Raw genomic sequence first — 18,378 nt, 5'->3', positions numbered from 1 at the left:
TCCACTGTGATGACAGGGGCAGGCAAAATGACTGATCCTTGTTTCATAAGAGTGTGGTGGAAGCTGAAGAGAATCTGCATGTCATAGTAAGCCACGAGTTTGAAGAGGGAACCTTAAAAGCAGAATTGTATGATACAGACTTTGAGATAACTTGGTGGAAAGTTTCAGTCCTAGTTCTGGGCAGTATAGCAGAATGTGGTGGCTTTCCCTCCTTCTGTGCCAAAGCCAGGGATTGGCCTGAGCCGCCTGGGGCACTTTGGGTCCAGTGGGGACCAGGATCGTGACAGATATCAGGTCTAGCACACAGTGAGGATGCAGGAGTGAGGCTTGGGCCTCAGTTGTAATGAAAAGCCAGCATCCCCAGTCACCAGCAACATTCTGGGTTTGGTGCTCTCAAAATGGCATGGTGACTATGGGATGACAGAACAACTCCTAGGCTGGCTCTGAGAAAATCAGGGTCCACATGTCCCCATGAAAGCCAAAGGGGGCAGCAGAGGTGTTTCCGACTACGCAGGGAAGGGGGAAGAGAGTACCCCAGGATTTTCCTCACTGCCCTGCAGAAGGGGGGGGGGCGGACAGGGTCTGTGTTCACAGACCACTGCTCCCCTCTCCAGGCCTGCAGGGACTTCTTGGAACTAGCAGAGACACACAGCCGGAAATGGCAGCGTGCACTGCAGTATGAGCAAGAGCAGCGTGTCCACCTGGAGGAGACCATCGAGCAGCTGGCCAAGCAGCACAACAGCCTCGAGCGGGCCTTCCGCAGCGCCCCCGGCCGGACCTCCAACCCCAGCAAGAGCTTCAGCGAGGGTGAGAGCCAGGCCCACGGGCCTCTGTCCATCTGCTAGTGCTCTGTCCACGCCACGCTCAGCCTCCCCCTGGGCCAGCAGGCTCTGCCTCACCGTGCCCACCTGGGGCCTGCCTCGGCCAGCTCTGGCCGGCCTCTCCATGGTTTGTTTCCCATGCCTGCCACAGTCGGGCAGTCTTCCTGTTCGTAGGTTCCGAGTCTCAAAAGGCAAGTTTCATGAGCCCAACTGTGCCCTTGGTGGCAGGGCTGCCAGATGGCCATCTCAGGCTAGGAGTCCTGGGTACCCTGGGAAGGGCAGAAAGGGCAGCTAGGCCACAGAAAGACTGACCAGCATGTTGAAAGATCAGGGACGCTTCTGGAAGGAAGGTGGCCTCTGAGCCAGAGCGCCAACAGGAAAGTACATTCTGGAAAATCGAGTGCGGGCAGCCGTAGCCAGGTTAATCAGGAGCAGGTGACTGAAGTAGGGGCGGGGGTGACAGGGCAGTGTCAGAGTGTGGGGCTGGGCTCCCTTTAGGCTCTGGACTTGCTCAGGCGCCAACAGCTCCGTGTGTGTCCCTAGGAAGCTTCTTGACTCCGAGAGAGGACAGTGAGGAAGATGAGGATACCGAGTACTTCGATGCCATGGAAGACTCCACGTCCTTCATCACTGTGATCACCGAGGCCAAGGAGGACAGGTGGGCTCTCCGGTGGGGCCGGCTTGCCCTGGAAGGACCCTCTCCCGGGTCAGCCGTTCCTGCCTTGTTCATCCTGTGCTCCATCTGTACCTCTTTGTACATGGGGTTTTTTTTAGTCTTGTTCCAGATGTTATTTTTGCTTAGATTAGTTCTGCTGTTCCTTAAATCAAAAGTGCCCAAATCGAGTTTGTATCAGGGTTTCATTTTAAATGGGGATGGGAAATAGGGCACTGGCTGGATACAGTTCCAGCCTGGGACCTAAGGGCTGCGACCTGGAAGGCTGGGGCACCTCGAGTCTCACCTCAGGGTTGCACAGGGTCCCAACTGCTCCTCTACCACATCAGCATTCTAGAACAGACAGGAGGCACAGGAAGTCTGTTTTCTAGGTCCAAGCCTTTGTTTCATTTTTCATAAAAGCCTGCTTTCAGGGTGTTTCTAAATGCACATTAGAACACACAGTGGTAACTGGGACATTGACTACCACTGAAAGTCACATTGTCAGACACTCTGGGGACCTCGGGAAGTGCCTATGGGGGACCTGCTGGTGCACAGGGGAGGCATCAGCAAGGTAGTCAGGTGGGCTTAACCTGCAGCTGGGCTGTGGCCAGAGGGGAGCACACTGGGGCTGGAACATCAGCTTAACATAATTGGGAGTTCTGTGCTTATTAGGATCTTTATTCTCATCAAATTGGTCAAGGTCCTAATAATGAAGGGCTGGTGATAAGGATGGCAGGGGCCCTGCTATGCCTGGAAGGAGCTGAGTCCTGGGAACAGTGACGTAACCACAGCCTGTGCTGTCACTGCCACCTCTACCCGTGGGGCGTTTCGTGGGCTCAGCACCTCCCATGCTTGTCCGGGAATGGATGAGGAACTGCAGGCTTCCCAGTGGCCTCACTCCCCACATCTATTTTTTTCTTTCTTTCTTTTTTTTGGTGAGAGACAGGGAGAGAGATGAGAAGCATCAACTGTAGTTGCACCATTTTAGTTGTTCATTGATTGTTTCTCATATGTGCCTCGAACAGGGGGCTCAACCTGAGCCAGTGACCCCTTGCTCAAGCCAGCCAACCCTGCAGCTCAAGATGGTGACCTCAGGGTTTCGAACCTGGTACCTCAGCGTCCCAGATCAATGCTCTATCCACTGTGTCACCACTAGCAAGGCACTCCCCATGTCTATTCTGTTGATAGAAAGAAGCCATCTCCTCCCTGCCCCCTGCCTTCCATGGGCCCCTGAAGCCCAGCCCAGGGGAGGAGGCTGGTGGGAACCTAGCCACTCCTTTGCTGTTTCCTGGATGCTTCACTACCTACCTGTCATGGTTTCTTCTAGGGAAAGGACTATTATCCCTTCTACCCCTCAGGGGGTTTCCAGTCCCATAAGCAGTGTATTTCCAGCTTGGAATAATTTTCCAATTGCCAGTATTTTAAAATTATTTACATTGCTCTCAAAGTGATCATGCCTTGGCCATTCTAAACTTCCTTCCACTTGATTATCACCAGCAGTTTCACCTTCTGGGCTCTGCAGCCAGAGGGGTCCTCCTCAGGCTCTCTGCCCACCCCTCCTGTACCTGAACCCCCCAGAATATCAGAGAGGCAGCCTTGGGTGGGCTGCCCCTTGGACCTCACTGCAGGGCCTGTATAGAAGGTGGCTGGACCCTGGGGAGGCCTCGGAATTTATAAGTGATCTGCCTCCCCTTTTGTATTGCCTGCAGAAAACCTGAGAGTGGGACCACAGGCTCTGCGGACTGGCCTTCGTCAGACAATGTGAGTGAGGGGGAGACCCTGAGGGTGGCTGAGGGGGAAGGTTGGCACTCTGAGCTCCGGGTGCCTGGGGCGGGCCCAGTGCTCTGGCTGCCTTTGGGTCCCAGCAGCAGCTGGTCCTCAGACTTCCCCAGGTCAGGTGAGGACGCGAGGTCTGGAGGGCCAAGCATATGCTTTCTGGCCTCAGCTGATGCACGTACTCTGCTTCTCTGGCAGGTGCTGGATGGTGCCTCACTTGTGCCCAAGGACCCCCCCAAAGTTAAGAGACGTGTCCGCATCCCTGACAAGCCCAACTACAGCCTTAATCTCTGGAGCATCATGAAGAACTGCATTGGCCGGGAGCTCTCCAAGATCCCCATGCCGGTAGGGGCTCAGGCGAGGGGGCCTCACTGGTCCCCTGGGGCTTTCTTGCGTGTAGATAAGAAGTAATGCCCTGTGTGAAGCACAAGCAGCCCTAGGTGTCATGTTCTTAATGACTCCTGAGGAGCATGTAGTGAATTATTGAGTCTTATTTATTGGCACTGATGCAGTCTCCCCAGAGCAGAGGTCTCAGGCCCTGAGCGAAGGTGTCAGGGAGGGGCTCCGCACTGATCAGAGACTTGGGGACCCCCCAGAGTGCTACTGCACTTGACAGGGCTTCACAATGTCCTGACCATCCTGATCTCATAAGTGGGGAATGGCGGTTCGGCTCTATGTGTAGACAGGTAGACCCTCCTCCATGCTAGAAGCTGTCCCTGGTCCCCTCCCCCCAGCAGGGTCACACAGTGGGGTGAGGGCAGAGCTGGCATCTTCTTGCTACCAGGCCACGATGGCATCTCCAGACCGGAAGAGCTTGGGCGCTCCAGACCAGACTTGGGTTTCACTGTGGGACCTAGGACAAGTCCCTTCACACCTCCAGCCTCTGTTCATATCTGCAAAGTTGGGGAAATAAGAGCACCCACTTCTGAGTGTCAGGGAAGACTATGATGGATGACTGGCCCAGAGTCACAGCCCAGCACCACAGGGGGCAGGTGACTCTGCCCTGCAGAGGCTGAGACGGGGCCCTCTCCTCGGAGCTCTCAAGAGAGAACTCGTGTAGTAGCTCAGAATCTGAGAAAGACCCACTCTGTCCATTATTCACTCATTCCCTGACTCTATGACTCGGTGTTGAACGGTCAGAAGCCCCTGGCCTTCCTGGTGTTTACATCCTTGGATGGGAGACTGACAGCAAACATAATACAAGTGTGCAGGACACAGCAAGCCAGGAAGCAGTGCGGGCTGTGGAGGAAACTGAAATAAGAGGAGCTGGGGAGGCAAGCAGGCAGGGCTGTGGTGTTAGGTCGTCAGAGGAACCTCCCTGAAGGTGTCGCCTGAACAGCAATGTCCCTGAGCATCTAGAAAAGAAGGGTACTGTGCTAAGCCCATGGTTGTGCTAGGAGCAGCCCACTCACCTAGACACCCCAGCCTGATGCCAGCCCTCCCACAGGTCAACTTCAATGAGCCCCTGTCCATGCTCCAGCGGCTGACAGAGGACCTGGAGTACCACCACCTGCTGGACAAGGCGGTGCACTGCACCAGCTCGGTGGAGCAGATGTGCCTGGTGGCCGCCTTCTCTGTGTCCTCCTATTCCACCACTGTGCACCGCATCGCCAAGCCTTTCAACCCCATGCTGGGAGAGACCTTCGAGCTGGACCGCATTGATGAAATGGGCCTGCGCTCCCTCTGCGAGCAGGTGAGGCGTGCTCAGACTCCAGCCAAGCTGTTCCTGCCAGGCTTGGGGGTCAGAATGAGACAGATGGAGCCCTGGCCGATTGGCTCAGTGGTAGAGCGTCGGCCTGGCGTGCAGGAGTCCTGGGTTCGATTCCCGGCCAGGGCACACAGGAGAAGTGCCCATTTGCTTCTCTACCCCTCCCCCTCTCCTTCCTCTCTGTCTCTCTCTTCCTCTCCCGCAGCCAAGGCTCCATTGGAGCAAAGTTGGCCCGGGTGCTGAGGATGGCTCCAAGGCCGCTGCCTCAGGTGCTAGAATGGCTCTGGATGCAACAGAGCGACACCCCAGATGCACAGAGCATCACCCCCTGGTGGGCATGCCAGGTGGATCCCGGTCGGGCGCATGCGGGAGTCTGTCTGACTGCCTCCCCGTTTCCAACTTCAGAAAAATACCAAAAAAAGAAAAAAAAGAGACAGATGGGATGCAGCCTCTAATCCTGATGTGCCCATGCCCAAGGGGCCGTCAAACAGTGGTGTTGTCAGGCAGCTGGGCCTCCAACAACAGGGGCAGGTTTAGGCCCAGGGGCATGCTGTCCCACAGGCCTCTTGGCCATGGTGAGGGACACCGTGGGAGGAGACTTGGCGAGGACAGTGTGCAGGGCAGGGAGGCCTCTCTTGGACAGGTACTGAGGAGCAGTGGTCAGGGGACATTTGCAGAGCACTGTTGGGAGTCCGACGGGGTTGGAGCGTGGGGTTACCACTGAGCTGGCAGAGAGGAGCCCTAGGCTCACTGATGGAAGCATAGAGTGGAAGGAGCTCTAAGTGTCCTTCCCTGGGGCATGGGCTCAGCTCACTGCCATCCTCTCCATGCCTTCTGGGCAGAGGCACAGTCTCCCTATGGGGCAGAGCCAAAACCTGGCCTACAGGCCATGAGCCTCAGCACCTTAAACTGATCCATGGGGTCCTTGTGGGAAGAGGGGTGATTCTGTTAGCACCTCAGTGGGTGCCGAGTGGACCCAGACAGATGTGCAGAAAGGCACCCCAGATAGAGCTTCCAGCTTGGGCTGTGCTGAGCATCTCCTGTGTGCTGGGCCTGGCTCTGGGCCTGGGGTTGAGCTTAGAAAGCAGATGGTTCACAGTCTGGTGGCGAGTTTAAAAGGCAGGCTCTGTTGCAGTGTGGCCCTGGAAGAGGGGGCTGTGCTGGCCGGACAGGGGAGGTCAGAGCCCAGGCATGTTCAGAAGGCGGAGCCTAGGATCTGCGGGTGCTCTGCTTGTGGGGGAGAGGTGCGGGGCAGGGGAGGGCGGCAGGATGGTCCCAGCTTCTTGGCCTGAACTACTGAGTGAATGCATTACTTTGTTTAACAGAGTTGATCAAGTGCCCACAATGTGCCAGGTGCTATGCAGGCACTCAGGGTATAGCCAGCTGGGAAGTGACTATTCTCATGGGCAGGGAGCCAGGTGGGGCACATGTACTGTGTATGTCAGATGGTTCCTGCTTGTTTTTGCAAGGGACTGGTCATGGAATTGTTTGTTTGTTTGTTTTTGACCACAGAGGCTGAGGGAGGGCAGAGAGGAAGCTGGGCAAGCAGCCAGGGGTCTGGCAGCTGGAGGAGGCATGACACCCTCACTTGTTTTATGGGGTCCCCCGGCTGCCACAGTGAAGGTGGAACAGGGAGGCCTCTGCACCATGCACTGTGACCTGTGTCACAGGGGTAGGGAAGGGACAGATCCTGGAGGTGATCTGAAGAATTTGTTTAGGATTAAATTAGGATTTTCTTAGGATTAAATTAGGAACCTGAGAAAATGGGGCCAGGGCTGACCCTGAGGCATCTGGGATGAGCAGCAGGAAAGACCAGGCTGCCACCTGAGAAGGAAGCAATGGCACAGAGACCCAGGGCCAGCCCTGGGGTCACATCCAAGTGTGCTAGCGTGTGAATGGGGGTGCCCCGAGCTGGGCAACGGGCGGGCTCAGGACACTCACTGGCTGCATAGGAGTAGGTGGCAGGTTTGGCCTGTGCGCTGAGATGCAGGAAGGAAGTGGAGGTGCCACTATGGAGATGAGAGATGCAGGTAGGGCATCAGGAGCTCTGGTCAGTCTGAGAAGCTGTCTAAATGGAGGTGTCCAGTGGGCAGTTCTGGGGAAAGGCTTGGGCAGGGGCCTGGCTGATGCCATGAGATAGTAACGGGGTGCCCCGGGGAATGAGGGGGCTGGGGAGTGGCGGAGCCCTAGAACCCTGCAACCAAAGGAGCCGTAGAAACAAGGAAGAACAGACTGGGAGAGCTGATGGTGTCCTGGCAAGGGACAGAGATCGGGGTGCCCAGTGGTGTGAGAGGAAGGGGTGGAAGTGCTGGGAGCCCTGGCATGAGCAGAGCTCGCTGCACCACCACCCGGGTCCAGAACAGGTCGCCCACCTGGACGCCCACCCTGGAACCAGGCTAGCCAGGAGGCAGGGCCCAACTCTGCTCAGTTAAAATGGCTTCCTCAGTCGGGCCTCGTCAGTGTAACATGGCCAGCAGACGTGCCCCTTTGTGGGGGAGTGGGGAGGTTGACTAGAAAGTGGGCACAGAAGCTTCAGTAGAGAGGAACACCTTCACATTATCAGCCCTCAGCACAGCCTGTCACAGGTACCATGACATCCTTGAGGCACAGGCTCTGCTATCACCCCCATTTTACAGCCCAAGAGTTAGATGTAGAGACGCCTCAGCCCTTGTCTCACAACCATAGCGCGTTGGGACAGGCCCAGGACAGCGGCCCAGGCTGCGCCCACTGCCATGCCCTTGCTTTTCCCCTTGGAGCATTGTCCTTCCTGGGGGGCCTTCCATGGGTCTGCTGTCAGGGCCACAGTACTGCTCTACTGGGCGCAGGGCAGGCTGTCCCCGGCTGGTTGGGTGCAGGCCCAGGCCTGTGTCCAGCAGACACTCACGTCCCGTGGGTCTGCTCTCAGGTGAGCCACCACCCTCCATCAGCCGCGCACTACGTGTTCTCCAAGAATGGCTGGAGCCTCTGGCAGGAGATCACCATCGCCAGCAAGTTCCGGGGGAAATACCTCTCCATCATGCCGCTAGGTGAGCTGGCCACTGCACTCTCCCAAGGCGGGGAGACTTTCTGGATAAGGAGGAGGGCTTTACTAACCTCAGAGCTGGCCTGGGCCCTCCAGAGGTGGCATTAGTTTCTCTGCAGGTATGTTTCCTGCCCCCATGCTTCAGGCTTCCTGGATGCCTCCCTGGCCTGTGTGTCTCTTCCCCAGTCTGTATAAATACTTCTAACTGTCAGGAACCTGAGACTGCCTGGGGCCCGGCATGTTGGGGCCACTATGACGTCTGACCCTCTATATCACTTCCAGGTGCCATCCACTTGGAATTCCAGGACAGTGGGAATCACTACGTGTGGAGGAAAAGCACCTCAACTGTGCATAATATCATTGTGGGCAAGCTCTGGATCGACCAGGTCAGAGGGTGCCTAGCAGTGGGGGGTGTGGCCCGGGGATCAGCCTCCGACCACTCTCTCCCTCAGCAGACAGGGGACATTGAGATTGTGAACCATAAAACCAAGGACCGGTGCCAGCTGAAGTTCCTGCCCTATAGCTACTTCTCTAAAGAGGTGGCCCGGAAGGTAAGCAAGGCCACCTCTCAGAGCCTTGGGGGCCAGCCCAGAGCAGGCCTGTATGCTTATGGTAGTCCTGCCAACGTCCACAGGTGACAGGCGTGGTGAGTGATGGCCAGGGAAAGGCCCATTACGTGCTGTCAGGCTCATGGGATGAACAGATGGAGTGCGCCAAGATCGTGCAAAGCAGCCCCAGCAGCCCCAGCTTGGATGGGAAGCAGAAGACAGTGTACCAGACTCTGCCAGCCAAGCTGCTGTGGAAGAAGTACCCGCTGCCGTGAGTGGGGCTGCAACGGACCTCTGAGTGCACTGGGGCAGGGTAAAGAACAGGCAGGGGACCCAGCCCAGCCAGGCAGGAAACAAGAGGTATAGGGGTCAGAAGGGTTCAACCCACATGTGGGTGAAAAGGAGAGGTGTGTCGTTGACATCCCAGACCGGGAGCCAAACACCCAACTATAAAATTAGTGACATTACCCAGTGGTAGCAAGTCCTATGCAGAGACTTAAATGGTTCATGGGACAGAGTCCCCATACTCCAAGAATGAAAAACAAGAAATAGATAACTATAAACAGTGGCACAACAGATTCCAAAAATAGCAAAACAGAAATTCTACAAAGGAAAAATAACTGAAATTGAGAACTCTGTGGGAAGGTTTAATGGAATCTATCAACTGAATATAGGTCAGAAGAAAAAACCAGATAAAGAGATAAAACCTGAAAAAGAGAAGAAGCTACTGTGAGAAGGCTTACCACCTAGTGACCCAGAGCCAGAGCAAGGGCTTGAGCAGCGTTATTGTGGGAGTGACAATCTCCATCAGACCCCTAGGGCATCCCTACTAATGTCCAGTTAAAAGTGGGATCTAGTCTGGAAGGGAAGAAACCCAGAGACCTATCTGAAAAGAAAACAACAGAACATTTCCACATAACTCTATACAGTGAAACTACTGAAACTAAATAAAAAAGAAAATACTGCCTGACCAGTGGTGGTGCAGTGAAGAGAGCATCAACCTGGGACACTGAGGTCCCAGGTTTGAAACCCCATGGCTTGAGAGTGGGTTCATTTGGCTTGAGGGCAGGGTCACAGGCTTGAACCCAAGGTCACTGGCTGGAGCAAGAAATCACTGGCTTACCTTGAGTTCCCCCCACCCTCACCCCGGTCAAGGCACATATGAGATACAATCAATGAACAACTAAAGTGACACAACTATGCGTTGATGCTTCTTATCTCTCTCCCTTCCTGTCTCTCACAAAAATAAATAAATAATCCAAAATTGAAAGTATAGATGTTAACATGACAGGTTTGGGGAGATGGAGGAGGACACCAGGATGTGAAGGAATGCTCAGTTCTTATTAGAAGGAAGAGACAGGCCCTGGCTGGTTGGCTCAGTGGTAGAGCGTCGGCCTGGCGTGCGGGGGACCCGGGTTTGATTCCCAGCCAGGGCACATAGGAGAGGCACCCATTTGCTTCTCCACCCCCCCCCTTCCTCTCTGTCTCTCTCTTCCCCTCCCGCAGCCGGGGCTCCATTGGAGTGGGGATGGCCCGGGCGCTGGGGATGGCTCCTTGGCCTCTGCCCCAGGCACTGGGGTGGCTCTGGTCACGGCAGGGCGACGCCCCAGAGAGGCAGAGCGTCGCCCCTGGTGGGAGTGCCAGGTGGATCCTGGTCGGGCGCATGCAGGAGTCTGTCTCTCCCCGTTTCCAGCTTCAGAAAAATGAAAAGAAAAAAAATTTTTTTTAAAAAAGGAAGAGACAGATATAAGATTGTTTTTAAATAAAAGATTAAAAAGTATGACAAAAATAGTAAAATAATATAGTAGAAATAGATTTAAGAATAAATAGATGAAACTCACTAGTTAAAAAGCAAACTACTTGCCTGACCAGGTGGTGGCACAGTGGATAGAGCGACAGACTGGGATGCGGAGGACCCAGGTTTGAGACGCCGAGGTCACCAGCTTGAGCATGGGCTCATCGGGTTTTAGCAAAGCTCACCAGCTTGGACCCAAGGTCGCTGGCTTGAGCAAGGGGTTACTCAGTCTGCTGAAGGCCCACGGTCAAGGCACATATGAGAAAGCAATCAATGAACAAGTAAGTGCCACAATGAAAAACTGATGATTGATGCTTCTCATCTCTCTGTGTTCCTGTCTGTCTGTCCCTATCTGTCCCTCTCTCTGACTCTCTCTCTCTGTCTCTGTTAAAAAAAAAAAAAAAAATCAGAAAATCCAAGTGCATAAAAGAGATAACATTCATCAATTATGTTGAATGTGTCCTATGTATACAAGGATGATTTTATATTAGAAAATACATAAATTAATTCATGACAATAATAGCTCCCCATAGACTCAGAAAAAAAGTATCTTAGGTGCCTCAATAAAAGATTAATATACAAAAGTCACTTGCATTTCTACACAGTAAAGGAAAACAACTAAAAAATACAACTTAAGAGAAAACATCAATTATCCTATTAGAGAACATCAAGGACCATCTAACAAAATGTATAATATATTCAAGACTTCTGCATTGAAAGTAAAACTTTACTGAGATAGCAAAGAAGAGCTAAATAGATGAAGAAAGATACCACATTCATGGAAAAAAAGTCTTAGTATTATAAAGATCTCATAATCCGGAGTCAGTAGATCAAGTAAAAATCCCAATAGTGATTTACATAGAACTTGATATTATTATTTTTAAATTTATAATGAAGAATAAAGGGCCAGGAAGAAGAAGAATGGGGAAAAGAGGATTTGCTCTACCAACTCTCAGGACTTATTTTGTAGCTATAGTGGAACAGAATAGTGAGCCCTGAAACACAACCATGGATGTCGGTATTTCTGGGAATATAATACATGGCATATCAGCTGATGTGGGAAGATGGCTCTGTTCACTAAAAGGATCTAGAAGAAACTGTTTATCCATATTGAAAAAGATTAACTGAATCTCTTTATGTTATAACAAAAATAGATTCCCGGTAAGAATTGTTTGACTTGACGTTGAACAATAAGTTAAACTGTAAGTAGAAAATATAGATGAATATAAATACCTTTTAGACCATAAGGAAATATATCTTAACCAAGGTGCACAAACATACAAAAACCACTGATGCATTCAACTATATTAAAAAATACTTTTGTTCTTTAAAAGACAATTTTAGCCTGACCTGTGGTGACGCAGTGGATAAAGCATTGACCTGGAATGCTGAGGTCACCAGTTTGAAACCCTGGGCCTGCCTGGTCAAGGCACATACAAGAAGCAACTATGACAAATTGATGCTTCTTGCTCCTCCCCTACTCCTTCCCCCCCCCTCTCTCAAATCAATAAATAAACTCTTAAAAAAAAAGACAATTTTAAAAAGTGAAAAGAACAGGGGTAGGGGTGAAGGAGGCCAAATGTACAGTGATGGAAGATGTTGTGACTTTGGGTGATGGACACACAACACAAATTACAAATCATGTACCATAGAGAAGTAAACCTGAAACCTATATGATCCTATTAATCAATGTCACCCTATCAAATCTAATTTTTAAGAAAAGGAATAAATAAAACAAAATAAAAAATGAAAAGAATATATAAACTTGAAGAAGGTAATCACAATACTTACACTTGATAAAGGATTAGTATCAACATACATAAAAAGTATTTTACCACAATTAAAAACTAATTTAAAAAATATAAATAACTTCTAATCAATAAACAAAAAACAATCCAAGGAATAGTGCAAGAGTCATGAACAAGAAAAAACATGCACGGCCAGACATCATATGAAAATGATCAACATCATTGATAATCAGGGAAATGCAAATCAAAACCACAATGAGATACCATAAAAGTCTGAGCATATAGAGTGTCGAAGATGCCATGGATCTGCTATCTCTCTGACACACTGCTGGGGGGAGTGTTAACTGGTACAACCACATTGGAAAGCAGGTCAGCCTTACCTCCTAAAGAGAATGTCACAGACTCTATAGTCCAGCAGTTCCATTTGTAGGTATGTATTCAAGAGAAACTCCTGTAAATGTACAACAGGAAACATGCATAAGATAACTCCATAGCAAAAACTTGGAAACAGCCTAAATTTATTGGATGAATAATTGTGGTATCTGGAATTTTTTTTTTTTTTTTGAGAGCAAGGCACGGAGAGAGAGACAGGAACCTCAAGCTTCTCCTGCATGTGCTCTGACCAGGGAATGGAACCAGCAACCTCTGCAATCCAGGACGACACTCCAACTAACTCGAGCTATCTGGCCAGGGCTTGAATAACTGTGGTAAATTCACAGAGAGAATATTATACAGTAGTTGAAACAAACCACAGCAACATGCAACAATATAAATTAAGGCAATACAAAAGTAAAAAAAAAAATCCTAGAAGGTTAAAAAAAAAGTCATGATTTTTTTTTTAAAGAAGCTCATGATTGCCCTGGCTGGTTGGCTCAGCGGTAGAGCGTCGGCCTGGCGTGAGGGGGACCTGGGTTCGATTCCCAGCCAGGGCACATAGGAGAAGCGCCCATTTGCTTCTCTACCCCCACCCCCCTCTTTCCTCTCTGTCTCTCTCTTCCCCTCCCGCAGCCAAGGCTCCATTGGAGCAAAGATGGCCCGGGCGCTGGGGATGGCTCCTTGGCCTCTGCCCCAGGCGCTAGAGTGGCTCTGGTCGCAACATGGCGACGCCCCGGAGGGGCAGAGCATCGCCCCCTGGTGGGCGTGCCGGGTGGATCCCGGTCGGGCGCATGCGGGAGCCTGTCTGTCTCTCCCCGTTTCTAGCTTCAGGAAAAAAAAAAAAAGCTCATGCTTTATTTATTTATTTATTTATTACATAGAGAGAGAGAGAGAGGGATAGACAGGGACAGACAGACAGGAACGAAGAGAGATGAGAAGCATCAATCATTAGTTTTTCTTTTTTTCTTTTTTTTCTTCTTTTTTTTTTCTGAAGCTGGAAACAGGGAGAGACAGTCAGACAGACTCCCGCATGCGCCCGACCGGGATCCACCCAGCACGCCCACCAGGGGGAGATGCTCTGCCCACCAGGGGGCGATGCTCTGCCCATCCTGGGCGTCGCCATGTTGCAACCAGAGCCACTCTAGCGCCTGGGGCAGAGGCCAAGGAGCCATCCCCAGCGCCCGGGCCATCTTTGCTCCAATGGAGCCTTGGCTGCGGGAGGGGAAGAGAGAGACAGAGAGGAAAGCACGGCGGAGGGGTGGAGAAGCAAATGGGCGCTTCTCCTGTTTGCCCTGGCCGGGAATCCAACCCGGGTCCTCCGCACGCTAGGCCGACGCTCTACCGCTGAGCCAACCAGCCAGGGCAATCATTAGTTTTTCATTGCGCATTGCAACACCTTAGTTGTTCCTGATTGCTTTCTCATATGTGCCTTGACTGTGGGCCTTCAGCAGACCTGAGTAACCCCTTGCTGGAGCCAGCAACCTTGGGTTCAAGTTGGTGGGCTTTTGCTCAAACCAGATGAGTCCGCGCTCAAGCTGGTGACCTCAGGGTCTCGAACCTGGGTCCTCTGCATCCCAGTCCGACGCTCTATCCACTGCGCCACCGCCTGGTCAGGCATGATATTCTACAATTAAAAGTAAGTATGTAGCCTGACTAGGCAATGGTGCAGTAGATAGAGTGTCGGACTGGGACATATGGAGGGCCCAGGTTCAAAACTCCAAGGTTTCCAGCTTGAGCGCAGGCTCATCAGCTTGAGTGTGGGATTGCTGGCTTGAAGCCCAAGGTCACTGGCTTGAGCAAGGGGTCACTCAATCTGCTGCAGCCCCCCCACCCCCAGGTCAAGGCACATATGAGAAAGCAATCAGCGTACAACTAAGATGCTGCAACAAAGAATTGATGCTTCTCATCTCTCTCCCTTCCTGTCTGTCCCTCTCTTTGACTCTCTCTGTCAAAAAAAAAAAAGTAAGTATGTAAAATATACCTCTACATACATACACACTTACAACTAAAGGTGCAACAAAATTATATTAAAAGGAAAGCAAGGGACTAATGAACCCAGGAGTCTTGCTGATAGCTACCTGAGAAGGGGATGGATTGGTGAATTTTCCATATGGTTAGATGTAGGTTTTGTCAGGATTATCTTTTGTTTAGGGTGGTGAGGATTCATTAATACAAGCAGGCCATACAAGAACCAGTAAAGAGAGAGTAATGTACCAAGGACTATGACTAATCCACAACTGTGCACCTGAGGTCCAAAAAAGGAGTAAAAAACAAGATAGATTTTAATCCAACACGTAGTATAATTAAGCGCTTCTCCGTTGTAGGCATAAGGTTTCAGACAAGTTTTAAAAGTCCAACTACATGTTGTTTACAAGAGATACGTCTTAAAAAATAAAGATTGACATGAAAGGATAGAAAAATATAGATCCATAGAAATACAAAACAAGCCTGACCTGTGGTAGCGCGGTAGATAAGGCATCAACTTGGAATGCTGAGGTCGCTGGCTTGAAACCCAGGCTTGCCTAGTCAAGGCACACATGAGAAGCAGCTGTGAGTTGATGCTTCCCACTCTTCCCTACCCTGTGCCTTTTTCTCTCTCTCCTCTCTCTCTAAAATCAATAAAATCTTAAAAGAAGAAATACCAAACAAAAGCTGCTGTAGCCATATTAATAATGAAAAACAAACTTTAAAAGAAAATAAGACTAGAGATAAGAGGGATATAATGATAATGGTTCAATTCACCAGTAAGATGAGTTTTAAATTTGAATGTACCTTATACCTAATAACACAGCCTCAAAATATATACAGCAAGAGCTGGTAGAAATATAAGGAGAAATGGACTAATTTACAACCAACATGGGACATTTTAACACACCTCTCTTAGAGAGGGATAAAAACAGCAAAAATAAAGAATAATGAAGGATAAATGTAAACAATAGAGCCACAGACATTTGTATAACACTACACTGAACAACTCTATAAAACACATTCTCTTCAATTACACATGGAAAATTCACAAAAATTGACAATATTGGACCATAAAGTAAATTTCAAAGAACTGAAATTATACCAAGAATACTATATGACTCCAAGGCAATTATGCTAGAAATAAAAGTGACTAGAAAAATTTCTGTAAGTTCAGCAATTTAAGAAATTTACTTCCAACTAATCCATAGGTCAAAGAAGATATAATGGAAACTAAAAAATATTTATAACTGCGTGATATTGAAAGCAATAGACATCAAAAACTGCCAGATTCAGCTAACACAGAACTTGGAAATGAAATGTAGTCTTCAAATGCACATACCAGAAAAGGGGAAAAGCTGAGATGAGCTAAGCATCCATCTCAAGAAGTTAGAAAAAGGACAGAGAAATAAGCCAAAAAAGCACAGGGAAGACTAAAAGCAAACTCAATCAATGAAGCAGAAAAACGTAAAACAGGACTTAACAAAATTTTCACCTTCCACCAATGGAGAGAATCGATAAACCTGACAGTTGAAAATAGAAGACACAAATAAGCAATATCACAGATACGAACAGGGATGCTGCTATGTCACCGACATCACAGCAGTAATAATGTGATTATGAAACAACTTTACACCAACAAATTTGAAAAAGTACACAAAATGGGAGAATTCCCAGAGAAGTATAATGTAGCGAAACAGATGCAGATAGCAGTGCAGGGAGGAAAGAGCAGTTGAACGGAGCGGTTGGGTTTTGAGGCTCCTGGGATGTTCATGCTGGAAGGGGAGGTCAGTCTGGGGCAGGGGGTTCAGGGTTCAGAGGGATGTGGGGGGACTTGTTCATGCCGTGACCACCAATGCAGGGAGAACGCAGAGAACATGTACTACTTCTCGGAGCTGGCCCTAACCCTCAACGAGCACGAAGAGGGAGTGGCGCCCACCGACAGCCGCCTGCGGCCGGACCAGCGGCTGATGGAGAAGGGGCACTGGGACGAGGCCAACACAGAGAAGCAGCGGCTGGAGGAGAAGCAGCGCCTGTCGCGGCGCAGACGGCTGGAGGCCTGCGCACGGGGCTGCAGCGCTGAGGACGGTGAGGCCGGGAGGGGCGGGGGCGGATCGGGGAGCAGGAAGGGGTGCCTGGGGACTCAGGAGTCCACCTGCCCACTGTGCCTGCCCAGCAGAGAAGGAGGCCGACGTGTACAAGCCACTGTGGTTCGAGAAGAGGCTGGACCCGCTGACAGGGGAGATGGCCTGCATGTACAAGGGCGGCTACTGGGAGGCCAAGGAGAAGCAAGACTGGCACATGTGCCCCAACATCTTCTGAGCGCCACCCCCTCCTACAAACACAGGCCCGGCACAGCTGGGCCCCTTTTTATTGAAAACACTCAATTTAGTATACTTAATGGCCCTCTCTCCCTCCACCTTTTTCCTTCCCTCTTTTTTTTTTTTTTTAACACTTTTTTTGGGCTCCCACATTGGAAGGAGGAGGTTGACCCGGTTCTCTCCAGCCCCCAGGTGCCCCGGGCCACCTGGACTTCTTCATTATAGACTTGGGACCCATCGGGACCCCAGCTCCCAGTTACCACAACTCAGGCAGGCTGGCCCCAGGCTCTGGACTGCCCCCGTCCCCATCACCAGCCCCACCCAGGGAAGAACTGACCCTTCTTAGGGAGCTGCTTTTGACTTTTTTAGAAAAATGATCACCTCTTTCCAGCCAAGATGTTTAGTAAATATTTTTAGTACAGCACTTAGTAAACAACTTTCTAAGTGTGCTTTCTTGCCACAAAAGTGTCCTGGCAAGAGCCCCTTCTTTTTAAGACATCAGGAAGCCAGACACCCTTTGAGTCCAGAGCATTTTGTAGTTCAGCATAGCAAGACTGCCCCCTGGAGCCCAGAGCCCCAGAGAAGAGGGACTGAGAAGGGCCACTGGGCCCAGGAGAGCACAAGTAATCTCTGGGGCTACAGCCACCATGGGCGAGGGGGCCACCGAGGGGCCCCCATGTGGATTTGAGGGCAGTCTAGCCTTGGCCATGCAGGGGCTACTCCCCAGCTCCAAAGAGGCTAGGAAGGACTGGGGGCAGGGCCTGAGGTACTCCACGCCCGAGAACCAGGCCCCAAATCAGCAATAAGAACAAACCCTCAGCTCAGCCTGGTTGGTGCCCTGGGCACCAGAGACCTAGCATCTGGCCTTGGCTTCAGCACCTCTGGGGTGCCCCAACCCAACACCCCTGAACTCTTTTATTTGCCTGATTTATATATATAATATATAAAATATATAAAATAGCTATTTTGCTTAAATTTCTATGGTATGTGGAAATGAAAAAATGATGAAGACAGGGCACTCCTGTCTGAGTTTGGCCCTCCTGTCAGCTGTGCCCTGCCCTATCCATGGACCCCCTTCCAAAGGCTTCTGCCAACAGTACGGGACTGGGCCACTGTGGCCACTGTCTCAACCCTTAGTACGCCCACTCCAACCCTTCCCACTTCAGTTTGAAAATTCATCACAGGGTTTCCTTTCTACTCCAGGACTGGTTTTGTTTTTATAAGGAAAAAAAGTGAAAACACCAACTTAAGAAATGCCTTAGGGTGCCCCTCAGGAGAGCCAGGGGGCAGGCAGCCCCAGCAGGCCTGCGGCAGAGCTGTGCAGTGTACCGCTTCTCAACACTGTTTGTGGTGAGCACCTTCTGACTGATAATAAAAACCTTGGATTTGCAGTTTTCCATGGTCCTGTCCCTGAATCTCTCTCACTGGGTGGAGAAGGGTTGATGCAAGAGAACAGATGACAGACAGCCAGGGTGGCATGGGGGAAGAGCACAGGCACTTATTCTGCTCAGTGGGGCTTTATTCTGCCTGCTCTGAGCAGGCAGCAGGAGGCTGGTCTGAACAGGGAGGGGAGGGATGAGGTGGGGTGGAGGTGGAAGACATAGTGGGATGTGGTCTGGGCCAGAAAGGGCTTTTTAGACAAAC

The 18,378-nt window shown here is 50.8% G+C and overlaps 1 protein-coding gene across 3 annotated transcripts in view; it reads left to right on the top strand.

Moving 5' to 3' along the window:
* The window catches only part of OSBP2 (oxysterol binding protein 2), a 135,052-nt gene extending 116,924 nt beyond the window's left edge, over nt 1-18,128 (top strand). For 2 of the 3 annotated variants that reach the window (XM_066260143.1, XM_066260145.1), the window contains 11 exons: nt 615-807; nt 1,365-1,479; nt 3,186-3,237; nt 3,451-3,597; nt 4,700-4,945; nt 7,866-7,986; nt 8,265-8,368; nt 8,438-8,533; nt 8,617-8,801; nt 16,275-16,501; nt 16,590-18,128. In XM_066260143.1, coding sequence (XP_066116240.1) covers nt 615-807; nt 1,365-1,479; nt 3,186-3,237; nt 3,451-3,597; nt 4,700-4,945; nt 7,866-7,986; nt 8,265-8,368; nt 8,438-8,533; nt 8,617-8,801; nt 16,275-16,501; nt 16,590-16,735 — 1,632 coding nt within the window. In that variant the 3' untranslated portion in view covers nt 16,736-18,128. The remainder of the gene's footprint in view (nt 1-614; nt 808-1,364; nt 1,480-3,185; nt 3,238-3,450; nt 3,598-4,699; nt 4,946-7,865; nt 7,987-8,264; nt 8,369-8,437; nt 8,534-8,616; nt 8,802-16,274; nt 16,502-16,589) is intronic. The other variant, XM_066260144.1, reaches the window with a different exon arrangement.
* The last annotated feature ends 250 nt before the right edge of the window (nt 18,129-18,378 follow it).

This window comes from Saccopteryx bilineata, chromosome 2 (genome assembly GCF_036850765.1).
Source record: "Saccopteryx bilineata isolate mSacBil1 chromosome 2, mSacBil1_pri_phased_curated, whole genome shotgun sequence".
Lineage (NCBI taxonomy): Eukaryota > Metazoa > Chordata > Mammalia > Chiroptera > Emballonuridae > Saccopteryx > Saccopteryx bilineata.
The sequence above is the reverse complement of the archived record's forward strand: the minus strand, read 5'-3'. Positions and strand labels throughout refer to the sequence as shown.